This window comes from Vulpes lagopus, chromosome 2 (genome assembly GCF_018345385.1).
Source record: "Vulpes lagopus strain Blue_001 chromosome 2, ASM1834538v1, whole genome shotgun sequence".
In the NCBI taxonomy this organism is placed as follows: domain Eukaryota; kingdom Metazoa; phylum Chordata; class Mammalia; order Carnivora; family Canidae; genus Vulpes; species Vulpes lagopus.
Window position 1 is genome coordinate 170691551 of NC_054825.1, and position 11876 is coordinate 170703426.

Genomic DNA, 11876 nt, shown 5'->3' on the forward strand with positions numbered 1-11876 from the left:
CCTTTAATCAACTGGTCGGTGCATTTCCCTGGGTTCTAGGAGCTGGCCTAGCAGATTAGTGGCACTCAAGGCGGGGTTCTTTGGGACCTCCAATCTCTGATCTATAGAGCTTGGTTGACCACAGATGATAATCCAAGATTGAGGGTGGGCGTCTGAAGTGTGTGGGGGTCAGGGCTGGGGAGCAGCCTCGTGGAACCGAGCCCCTCACCTTTGGGATCCGCCATCATCTGTGGGTAGATGGTGTCGGAACTGAGTTACGTTGTAGGATACCAGCTTGCTTGTTGGGAAAGACCTCCGCACGCCTGGTGATCGGAAGCGTCAGGAGTGAAATGTCCTGCGGGGGTAATAGAGGAGACACGCAAGGGGAGATACACAGGAGACAGAAGGAAAAAGGCTGAATAAAGAAAAAAACCTCACCACAGGCTTCCTGATCCCCATACAGAGTATCTAAACACTCGGGTTGTATTCTGGTCTAAACAGCGAGGGGGTTCGGGACAAGTCCCCCAGAATGTGCTCCTTTGGCATGTGGATTAGTTTGAGGTGAAGGCGAGCTCAAGAGAAATTTTTGCCCCCCCCCCCTTAGCTGCACAGAAGAATCTCAACTGGGGGCCTTTCCCAGAATAATGGTCATTGATTATAGATAAATCTTTTCCGAGTGACCCATCTGTAGGGTAGGGCAAACTTCTTTCTTCTTTTTTCTTTTTTAAGATTTTATTTATTTATTCATGAGAAACACAGAGAGAGAGGCAGGGACACGGGCAGAGGGAGAAGCAGGCTCCATACAGGGAGCCCGACGTGGGACTCGATCCCAGGACTCCAGGATCACGCCCTAAGGCCAAGGCAGATGCTCAACCACTGAGCCACCCAGATGTAGGGCAAACTTCTAATTACCAAACCCATGAAGTACATTGCTTTCCTCCTTAGTCCCAGACCCGTACCCCTTCTCCTTGGTTCGGAAGGACACCTAGACCTCATTTTGCCCGAGTGTCCTTGGAATTTCCATGTCTGTGTGCATTCCTCAGATGTACGCCTATTAAAGTTGATTTAACCTGTCTCCTGTCGATATGATTCTTAGTCTAGCTAGAAAATTGCCTTCGAGGGGCCAAGAACTCTCGCTCCCAGACAGGAGCCTATTATCTAAGAATTGTATTTAGCAAATATTTAGTAACTTTAGTATTTCGTGGAAGGATTTAGTTAGTATGTTTGGATTTGCATGAGGCCATGTCCCTTCAGAGAAGGGTTATCTACTTCTTCCTCTGCTATCTGTGAAGATCTTTTTTTCTTTTTTTTTTTTTTTAAGATTTTATTTATTTATTCATGGGAGACACAGAGAGAGAGAGGCAGAGACACAGGCAGAGGGAGAAGCAGGTCCATGCAGGGAGCCCGACGTGGGACTCGATCCCGGGTCTCCAGGATCACACCCCAGGCTGTAGGCGGTGCTAAACTGCTGAGCCACAGGGGCTGCCCATGTGAAGATCTTTTTTTATTTCTACCACAGAAACTACTATTCATGGCCTATAACTCCTGCAGTCCCCCCCAAAAAGACACCAGGCCCTCCAAGGCCAGGCCAGTGTCTTCTCCATAATTAGCAGGCAGGAAGACCTTCTTCCTCCCAGGACTATCCAGACCCTGAGTCCACCACGTTCTGGGCCCTTCCAGACGCTGGGCAACGAGATGTGCCCCCAGGGCCGTGTCAAGCTGCGTGGGGTGGACGTGAGACCACTCTCTGTGTTTGGCCTATCCTCACCGAGCGTGGCCTGTGGAAGGCACAGGCTGATCGACTCCAGGAATGCCAAGGATTGTGGCCTGAAGAGCGTGAGAAAGACCGGGTGGGAGGTGTGTCCTAGGTTTACGCTATGAAGTTCCAAACAGGACCACTTAACAGGACCAGAAAAATTCTCAGTCACGTTCCCCTGCGTTGATTGGCCGGGTCAGCGTTGCCTCCGTGGTCTTCATCAACGAAGCCCAGTAAAACCTTTGAGAGCAGATGGAAGCAGGAAGCAGGTGCTCCCGGTGGCACAAAGGGTGAAGCAACGTCCTGAGCCACACAACCGGGGCTCAATAACTGGCATCAGGGATTAGCAGAGACAAGCACGGTGACTAACAGATTGCTCCCTGTCTTGCGTGATGAGGGCTATTAGGTCACCCAGAAATGACACATCTGGCGATACGAGCACGAAGGGACAACTGGGACTCCCGGGGGAATCTCACGGACACGGGTTGAACAGCAAGCCAACACGGAAGTACTTCTTCGGTATCCACTTTTCTAAATCTTTTTTTTAAGATTTTATTTATTTATTCATGAAAGAGAGAAAGAGAGAGAGGCAGAGACACAGGCAGAGGGAGAAGCAGGCCCCATGCAGGGAGCCCGACGCGGGACTCGATCCCGGGTCTCCAGGATCGCACCCTGGGCCGAAGGCAGGTGCTCAACCACTGAGCCACCCAGGGACCCCCCATTTTTCTAACTCTTGAATGGTAACTCACCTTACCCCACTTGGGTCCATGAATTTTACTAACACGTTTCCAGTCATTTCTGTAGACAGGGACTCTTCAAAACGATGCGTGCCTGGGGACCCACATATCCTCGGTGTGGCTCTCGCACCCCACACCCATGCTCCGGCAAATCCCGTCAGTTCCCCTTAGAAATCTATCCAGAAGCATCCACCTTTCCCTGCTCCCATGCCTGTGCCCCAGTCCAGTCGGCCCTCCTCTCCCGACACCTTTATCATGGCACCATCCTGCCTCCTACACTACCTCTAGCCTTTGTTCCCCCGTGCAGGAGGGGGTGCCTGTGGACACCTCAGTCAGGTCACATCTCCCCTGCTTAGAGCCCTCTGTGGTTCCATCTCACTCAGGGGAAAGAGAAAGGCCCCACAGCCTGCCCTCATCACCAATCTGAGGGCCTTTTTCAACCACTCTCCCCTTTGCCCCCTGGACCCCAGCTACGCAGGCCTTCTTATTATTCCTTGCTCCCGCCACAGGGCCTTTGCACTTACTGTTCTCCTTCCTTCCAGGAGTACTCCTTCCCCCAGATGCTGATAAACATTCAATCCCTTCTTCCCTTCAGATCTCGGTTCCAAGTGTCAACTTCTCAGTGAGGGCCCTGATCGCCCTGCCTGAAACTGCAACCTCATCCCCTTGACTTTCCACCTCCGTCCCCTGCTTTTTTCTCCCTTTCCCATAGTACTTACCACCCCCCTATATTCTTCATTTATTTACATCTTTACTGACTTGCTTTTAGCTCCAGGAGGGTACGCGCTTTGCCTGTTGCATCTGCTCCTGTGCCCCCCAGCCTGGCAAACAGTCAGCGCTCTATAAACGCTTGCGGGATTTGTGAACTAACCGTGGCGTTTCCTCACAGGGTCATAGTTCGTTTTAACTAATTCTGCAGGGCGCTGCAGCATGATGACTGTTATGTCAGGAAATCATCGTCCAACTGGGGGAAAGAAGACAGCCCCCACATTTAATTCAGGAAGAAACCGAGCTCCTGACAGGAGACAGATGACTCGCCTGGCTCAGGAGGAGGGGGTGCTGGGTCCGTCTGCCTGCAGACCTGGTGGAGGGAACTGGTGTTGGTGTGGACGCGGCCCCAGAGAAGAGGTAGGTTTCTTGTGGGGATTTTACCTCTGGCATATGGATGCTGAGGTCAAGGCTGCCAGGATTACCCTTGGATGAAGGTAACATCCTGAGCCAACATCCCACCTGCTGCGCGGGGCACCTGGTCAGGGCAGGGGCGGGCTGAAGGAGTCAGGCGCAGCGAGGGGCTGGCGCTCTGGGCTCCGGTGGAGGCAGGTGCCAGGAATCCGTGAACTTGGCATAGAGCCTAGAGGGCTCCCGAAGCCAAGACCGGCGGGTTTCAAGTCCCGGCTCTGACAACCCAAATGCTCGGCTGCGCATCTCCACCCCCTTCTCAACCCCCCACCCCAGGCTCCTTCTGCACATGTCTGTCCCACAATTATCATATAGCATCATTTTCTGTGTTTTTAAGTCCTACATAAATGGCAGATTGTGCTCACCAGCCTGCAACTGCATGTGTGCCCGGAGGACGTGCTTTTGGGTTTGTGTAGATCTTTGTTCTTCTGTGACTCAATAATTAACTTCTACCCAACGCCCTTTAATAAAGTTTCATAAACCCTTTTCATCAGGTTATTGCATATCTCTTGTTGGATTTATTCGGAGCCACTTCAAGGTTTTCATCGCCTTTGTAAATGGAATTTCAATATTTTTAAATGTAAAAAGCTCTGAGTGGCAGTAAAATGTCAAATTTGCCGTCTTCACTCCGTTTTCGGAGGAGGGCTCTTGAGGTCAGGGGCATTTATGCTGTGGCATAACCAACCTCCAGAACTCTTTCCCTCTTGTAAGACCGAAACTCTGTACCCGTCAATAACGCCCCATTCACCCCAGCCCCTGACCCCCTGCACCCACCTTTCTGCCAAGCACTGGGTACCTCGTAAGAGGGGAATCCTATGGTTTTTGGCTTCCTGTGCCTGGCACCTGTGCAGTTCTCGTAGGTACTAGAAACCCAGATTCCCACAAGGGAGCATCCTATCTCCAGCAGGCCCTGCACTGGGCTCCAGGCAGTCGTGCCACATTCCCACAGTGGTTTTGTTTTGAGTTTTTTGGTGTTTTCATTTGTTTTAGTCACTTTACTGGGGGTAAAGTTTTAATTTCTTCAATTAAAACTTGTTTTAATTTCTTCCCCCCCCACCCACCCATGACTGAGGTTAGTGCAATTTGTGATCAATCGATCTGTTTAAAAAAATCTGTACTTCCCGGACCCCTGGGTGGCTCAATGGTTGAGCGTCTGCCTTCAGCTCAGGGCATGGTCTCAGGATCCTGGATGAGTCCCACATCGGGCTCCCTGTGGGGAGGCTGCTTCTCCCTCTGCCTAGGTCTCTGCCTCTCTCTCTCTCTCTCTCTCTCTGTGAGTCTCTCATGAATAAATAAATAAATCTTTTTTAAAAAATCTGTACTTCCACCCAGAACCCACTGTATTTTTTTTTTCAGTTTTTTTTTTTTTTCAGTAATCTCTATATCCAACATGAGGCTCAAATGCACAACCCGGAGATCAAGAGTCACGTGCTCTACCGACTTGACTCAGCCAGGTGATCCCACTGGATTCTTTTCTTTTCCTTTTTTAAAGATTCATTTTATTTATTTATTTATTTATTTATTTATTTATTTAGCGAGAAAGAGAGCGAGCACTGAGCAGGGAGCCCGATGCAGGGCTCGATCCCAGGACCCTGGGATCCTGACCTGAGGGGAAGGCAAACCCTTAACCAACTGAGCCACCCAGGCACCCCTCCCACTGGACTGTTTTAAAACAATCCCAGACATTATATCATTTCCTCCAAAAATACTTCCAGGGTGTATACCTAAAAGATAAGGTTCTCTCTCCCTCTCTCCCTCTCTCCCTTTTTTAGCAAAACCACAATACCCTGTCATACTTGAAGGTTCATTTGATCTGTTATTTTGGAATATTCCAGCTAGACAGTCCCGCAGGCTGCAGACAAGGGTGGATTCCTTTGGGCAGAGGCAGCACCACCCCCCTCACCCTCCGGCTCCTCTGGGTCCTCCCCCACAACTCACACACACACACACACACACACACCCATACACACGCCCCTTGGTTGCCTGGCCCTATTTCTTTTCAAAGGCTGCTAGATGTGTCTCCCTCCAGGCAGGCTGGTATTTTGATTCTTTAAAGCCTCTTATTTGGTCACTGTGTTTAACCTTGAAAGCTGGCTCCAGTCCAACTGTTCTTAAGGACTTCGTTCTATCTAAGTGCGGTTTCAGTTGGGAGGAATTACTTCTCCAGAGGGAAGAAGGTTGGTGGGTTCTGTGGCTCTTTTGTTTATGGCTGGAGGTGTTGTTTACCCCCCGCCCCCAGGAGCTGGGTGGGGTGGAGAGCCTGGGGGGTTTTACGATGACACCCTGCTTCTCCCGGCCCTAGGGAAAGATGGGCATTCCAGGGAGGGCTGAATCACCTTAAGAAAGGGGCCGGATTATGCCCCACTGAGCTCTCCTCACTGCCAGTCAAGCCCCTGGGAGCTGGCTTCAGTCCAGATACCTCCCCAGGCCCTGAGAGTGAAGGTTTGACTAGTGACCCGCTCCCTCCGACCTTCCCTCCATACAAAGGGCCTATTCGCTGTCAAGTTTCTTTCCCTGGGATCAAAATACAGCCAGTGGCCTCTGGCCAGGAGAGATGGGGGCAAGGAAGCCAAGCTAGTGACCTTTCAGTGCCCTTGGAATTAATCTCGCACGCAGCCTACCTCCCAACACCCCAAGGTTTCAGAGTTTCTCCTTCTGCAAACTGGCCAGGCAGGTACCCCCCTGCCACCCACCTCCCAAACACCTCTGATGGAGAGAGAAGCGCCGGTGTCTCCCCCACTGGGGAGCCCTTGAGCCCTTCCCACCCCATCCCCACCAGAGCCAACATAATTTCTCAAGCCGCCTTTCCTATTTTGAAACGAAATGCTTAGACAGTGAAACCGACCTCCACAGATAACTCTTAAAATGTTAATAAGAGAACCCTAACTATAATATGAAGGTGAGACAAAAGGAGAGGCATGATTTTCAAAACCCCCTGGGAACTTGTTACACCTGCAGACCTGATGATTCACAGTCCCAGTCTTTAAAAATCTTCCCCGGAGAATCTGCTGTAGCCCCAGGATACTCCTTCCTCTCTCTGGGATCCCCGAAGCTCCATGAACCCCCCAACTGGCCCTGCCTAGATGAAGAGGTTTTCTGGTTTTGTGAATTGGAGAACCTGACAAGTCCCCACCAAGCCCAGTACAATCTTCCGACTGACCCGCTAGCCACATTGTGGACAATTCGGTGTTAACACACTTTACACTGACATGCAGAATGGAACTGGGTTCTAGGTTCAGATTAACGGGCTTTCCTCCTCCTACATGAGAACGCACAGGACCTGGATTATGAGAAGGAATCTGGGACTGTTCTCTGCTGAGTGGCATTGTCCCGTGCATGGCTCCCCAGTGACACCCTTTGGGCCATTCTTGTGGCCCAAAAACGCTCCTATAACTTTCCCAAAGGGCTCCTGGGGTGCTTTGCACACCACCCCCCTTCTGGGAGCCATAATTCTGTTCATTACCTTCTAGGTGGTGGGCACTTCTTGAATCCATTTATATTTGTTTATTTAAGATTTCATTTTATTTTAAAGATTTTATGTATTTATTTATTAGAGAGAGAGAGGGAGAGAGAGCACAACCAGGGGGGCTGGCAGGTAGAAGCAAGCTCCAGCAGGGAGCAGGGAGTGGATGTGGGACTCGATTCCAGGACCCTGGGATCATGCCCTGAGCCGAAGGCATCTAGATGCTTCACCGACTGAGCCACCCAGGTGCTCAGATTTTATTTTTAAGTAATCTCTACCACCCAGCGTGGGGCTCAAACTCACAACCCCGAGATCAAGAGTCAGCACTCTTCATCGCAACCCTATTTGTTTTTCTTTTTACTCAGAGTATAGCTGGGGCTCTAATTCCAGGAGTTTGGGGATTACCTCTGAGAATTGAGGAATGGGAAGGAATCTGACTTGCCCGTGTTGCCCTTTTATCCTACTTTAAGTTCTTGAACTGTTTTTTAACCTTAAAAAAAACTCTTCCGCCCTTGCTGCTGTGGACTGCGGGCCACCGGGGTCGGTGAAAGATCTCCAGATGGCTGGGTGAAAACTTGCTCTAAAAACCATTGACGGGGTAGCTTTTGGGGAGATCATACCCCCAAACCAGAAGGCCACTGCCAACTCCCTGAAATCCTGGGATGAGATGCTTACCTCCAGGTTGGCTACTCTGCCTGAGAAACCACCTGCTATCGAATGGGCTTACTCCAAGGCCAGTGTGGCAAAGGCTGGCTTGGCAGATGACTTTGAGAAGAAGTTTAATGCCCTGAAGGTTCCTGTGCCAGAGGATAAATACACTGTCCAGGTGGATGCTGAGGAAAAAGAAGATGTGAAAAGCTGTGCTGAGTTTTTGTCTCTCTCAAAGGCCAGGATTGAAGAATATGAAAAAGAGCTGGAGAAGATGAAGAACATAATCCTACTTGATCAGCTGACCACTGAGGACCCAAAGGAAGTCTTCCCAGAAACCAAATTAGACAAGAAGAAGTATCCCTATTGGCCTCACAAGCCAATCGAAAATTTATAAACTTAAGTTGGGGAGAAAGCCCTGGCCCTCCTATTATAAACGTTGGACATTAAAAATAATGATATGGTAAAAAAAAAAAATAATAATAATAATAATGATATGGTAAAAAAGAAAAAACTCTTCCAAACTTATATACTTGGATCATAACCAATTTCATAACCCCATTATCAAAAATATTCCCACAGTTTACCTATTACATGAAAAAATACTTTTCATTATGGACAGAAAAGAGTGATGTCTAAGATTGGCTTCAAATTTTCCAGGGGAGCAAAGTGGGTGGGAGTGGAGACGAAACCAGGACTGGCCAGGAGGTAACCGGAAAGCTGGGTGCTCCTTACACTGTTCCAGTTTTGGATAGGTTTGAAAACGTCAAAAGTTTACAGAAAATGTTATGTATTGAAGAGAAATGGGCCAGTGTAATATTCCCTCCATCTTTCAGAATCAAGGGTCTCCCACCCAGACTGCTTGTGCCTTAGGCCCCTTCCTAGTCTATTTTTCCATAGTATTTTTTAAAAGATTTTATTTATTCATGAGAGATACAGAGAGAGATAGAGAGAGAGGGAGAGACACAGGCAGAGGGAGAAGCAGGCTCCACGCAGGGAGCCCGACGCGGGACTGGATCCCAGGACTCCAGGATCATGCCCTGGGCGGAAGGCAGGGGCTAAACCGCTGCGCCACCCAGGGATCCCTCTTCCACAGTATTAATTACCTTCTAACACACTAATTTTCATCTCACTTCTCTTGTTCATCACTGCGCATGCGCATTGTCATCTGGTTTAATGCTTAATAATAAAACTGCTCCATTCTTTTCTGTTTACCGAGAGGTTTTCCGGGGTTGGCAAGAGATTTGACTTTTAATTGTTTCCCCAACACTCTATAATTTGCTTATTATGTCTTCTGTTCCTCCTGTAAGTTCCACGTGGCCAAGGATCCATGTCTGGTTTTATTTGCTGGTGTTTATAATTACGTGCGTGGCTTAATTTTGTTTTTACCGGGTAGAGTTCGTATAGAGTTAGTATAGCAGGGACTCTAGAGCCAGCCTGGCTGGAGTCAAATCCCAGCTTTGTCACCTACCAGCTGTGTGACCCTGGGCCAAGTCACTTGGCCTCTGCCGGCCTCTGTTTTCTCACCTGTGAAGGGGGCACACAGCAGTACCTACCTCAGGGGGTTGCCCCCCTGATTGGCAGGCAAACCCTCTGTAAAGGTTGGTCGGTGTCATTTCTGGTTAGAGCACTCGTTTTTGGAGTCAAATGCATATGCATCTGGCTCCTACCCCACCTGTTTTCTGCGGTGAAATGGGGATAACGGATAGCGTTGCCCCCCCGCTCTCAAGGTGATGGGATTTTTAAAGGGGCGCATGGGTGTGAGGCCTCCCTCCCGGATGCCTGCCCAAAATAACTGCAGTCCAAGCGACAGGAGGCCTCCCGCCCGGATGCCTGCCCAAAATAACGGCAGAGGTTCCTCGCCAGGCGGCCGGCGGCGGGTTAGGGGCGCTCGGGGAGGCGCCCGGCCGAGGCCCCTGGATCCCCGCGGCCCCCGCCCCTCCCGCGTCTGCGGCGTCAGGTCCGGCTCGAGAGTCCCGCCCCGCCGCCCCGGCCCACCGTGGGAATCCCGGGAAGGAGGGGGTCTGGCGAGTACCGGGACGGGGCGGGGCGGGGGCGCCCGAGGCAGGAGAGCGCAGGGCCGGCCCGAGCGGGGATGGGGTGCGGGCGGGAGGCCGCGGGCTGTTGGGGAGGGAGGGGCCGGCGAGTGAAGGGATGGAGGAGCTGAGCGGGGCGCGCGGGGACAGCGGAGGGCCCGCCGGCGACGAGCCCCGACTCTGGTCGCAGGTACAGGACGCGGGGGCCGGCGGGCCGGCTGGGGCGCGCGGGGGGGGGGGCATCGGCTGCGGGGCAGGGCGGCGCGGGGAGGCCGGGGGCCGGGGCCCGGGCCCGGGGCGCGAGCCGGGGCGTGGCGGGGCCGACGGAGGCGGCGGGCGGCCCCCGGGTGCCGCAGGCCGGGGCGGGGCCGGCGGAAGCTGCGCGCGCCGCGGAGGCTGCGGGCCCCTGACTCCTTGACCTCGCTCTCCCGCAGTCACCGCCGGGCCCGGCGCGGGCCGGGGGGCGGGGACCATGGGCGCCTCGGCTTCCCGGGGCCGGCCAGCCCGGGTCCCCGCGCCGGAGCCCGACCCCGAGGAGGCGCTGGACCTGAGCCAACTGCCGCCCGAGCTGCTCCTGGTGGTGCTGAGCCACGTGCCCCCGCGCACGCTGCTGGGGTGCTGCCGCCGGGTGTGCCGGGGCTGGCGCGCCCTGGTGGACGGCCAGGCCCTGTGGCTGCTCATCCTGGCCCGCGACCACGGCGCCCTGCTGCCGCTCGCCCGCAGCTGCCTGCCCCCCGCCCGCGACGGCAGGCCCTGCCTCCTGGGCCGCTTCTGCGAGCGCCGGCCGATCGGACGCAACCTCATCCGCAACCCCTGCGGCCAGGGTGGGGAGCGCGGGCTGGGGGCGGGCGGCCGGGCGGCCGGGGGGCGGGGCCTCCCCGGGGCGGGGGCGGGGCCTCCCCGGGGCGGGGGCGGGGCCTCCCCGCTGCCGGGGCCCGCGCGGAGGAGGGGGCGAGGGAGGGGGCGCAGGTGGCCGCGGGCCGGTGCGCGGGCGGCGAGCTGGGGCCTGAGCCTCCGGTGTCTAACAGAAGGCCTCCGGAAGTGGATGGTGCAGCACGGCGGGGACGGCTGGGTGGTGGAGGTGAACAGGTCCACGGTGCCTGGGGCGCCCTCGCAGACCTGCTTCGTGTCATCCTTCAGGTGAATGCCCCCAACCCCGCCAGTCGCCCCCTCCCCGCAGGGGCCGGGCCGTCGTCCGTTAGACCTGTCTCTTGTCATTGCCCTTTCTCCCTCCTTCCTAGCTGGTGTCGCAAAAAGCAGGTCTTGGATCTGGAGGAGGAGGGTCTGTGGCCGGAGCTGCTGGATAGTGGCAAGATCGAGATTTGCGTCTCCGACTGGTGAGTATGATGACAGTGGCAGCCCCTTGCTCAGCACTGACCCCATTGACCCCATGCGCCGTGACCCTCTCGTGAGTGACTTCCCCGAGGCCGCTCCCCTCCCCAGTTCCTCCGGGAGGTGACAGGTTTGCCCATTGAACCGCTCCCCTCGCCCCCAGATGGAGCTGGATTGCAAGATGCCAGATTGGCCCCAATTACAGAGGACTCTGAGCAGCTCAGTCTTGTCTGTGGACCACATGCGCCTTGCCTTAGGAGGAGGCGGTGTAGGGTAGTTTAGCTAAGTTTGCGTTCTGGAGCCAGGCTTCCCAAGTCCCTGGCTCTGCAGCTTAGTGGCTTTGGGCAAGTCCCCCTGTGCCTCGGTTTCCCCATCTTTACAAGATAGGGTTACATGTCAAGCACATAACCAGCGCTCTGGAAGTGTGAACTCTTTCGGTGGGTTGGTTTGGTTGTTTGAGCCTTGATCCTCCAAGAATGTGTGTTTCAAGACCTCAGATTGTTCAGAGCTTCGCGAGCAATTGAGGTGTTCAGAAAGGGGAGGGGCTTTGTTCTGGTGGCACAGCTAGGACTTGGTGAGACCTGGCGTTAGGCTCAGACTCCTTTGACTCCAGAGCTTATGGTCTGTAGCGACGGTCTTGAAACTGGGGTATGCGGACGTGAAGTTTCCAAGGGATATGTGACCCAGATAATTTCTAGTGAGGAGATTCCAGATCCTCTACAGCTGTGTTCCCTGATTCTAAAATT

The 11876-nt window shown here is 53.6% G+C and overlaps 1 protein-coding gene and 1 pseudogene across 3 annotated transcripts; both read left to right on the forward strand.

The window, feature by feature from the left end:
* The first annotated feature begins 7673 nt into the window (after positions 1 to 7673).
* Positions 7674 to 8159, forward strand: LOC121485719 (annotated as a pseudogene).
* Positions 8160 to 9588: 1429 nt separating this feature from the next.
* FBXO27 (F-box protein 27) lies at positions 9589 to 11155 on the forward strand. Of its 3 annotated transcripts, none has more exons than XM_041744375.1 (4): positions 9589 to 9722; positions 10233 to 10622; positions 10827 to 10938; positions 11040 to 11155. In XM_041744375.1, exons 2-4 carry the CDS (start codon positions 10271 to 10273, stop codon positions 11137 to 11139), a joined length of 564 nt encoding a protein of 187 aa, XP_041600309.1. In that variant the 5' UTR covers positions 9589 to 9722; positions 10233 to 10270; the 3' UTR covers positions 11140 to 11155. The 3 variants fall into 3 exon arrangements, with proteins under 3 accessions (XP_041600309.1, XP_041600310.1, XP_041600308.1); XM_041744376.1 differs by having other exon boundaries at positions 9618 to 9789; XM_041744374.1 differs by lacking the exon at positions 9589 to 9722 and adding an exon at positions 9796 to 9988.
* Positions 11156 to 11876: the final 721 nt, after the last annotated feature.

Bases quoted from the DNA above. Each gene is read 5' to 3' on its own strand.
- FBXO27 (XM_041744375.1), top strand. From the start codon at position 10,271: ATGGGCGCCTCGGCTTCCCGGGGCCGGCCAGCCCGGGTCCCCGCGCCG. The intron at 10,623-10,826 runs GTGGGGAGCGCG...GGTGTCTAACAG, and splicing joins CCGCAACCCCTGCGGCCAGG to AAGGCCTCCGGAAGTGGATG. The intron at 10,939-11,039 runs GTGAATGCCCCC...CCTCCTTCCTAG, and splicing joins TGCTTCGTGTCATCCTTCAG to CTGGTGTCGCAAAAAGCAGG.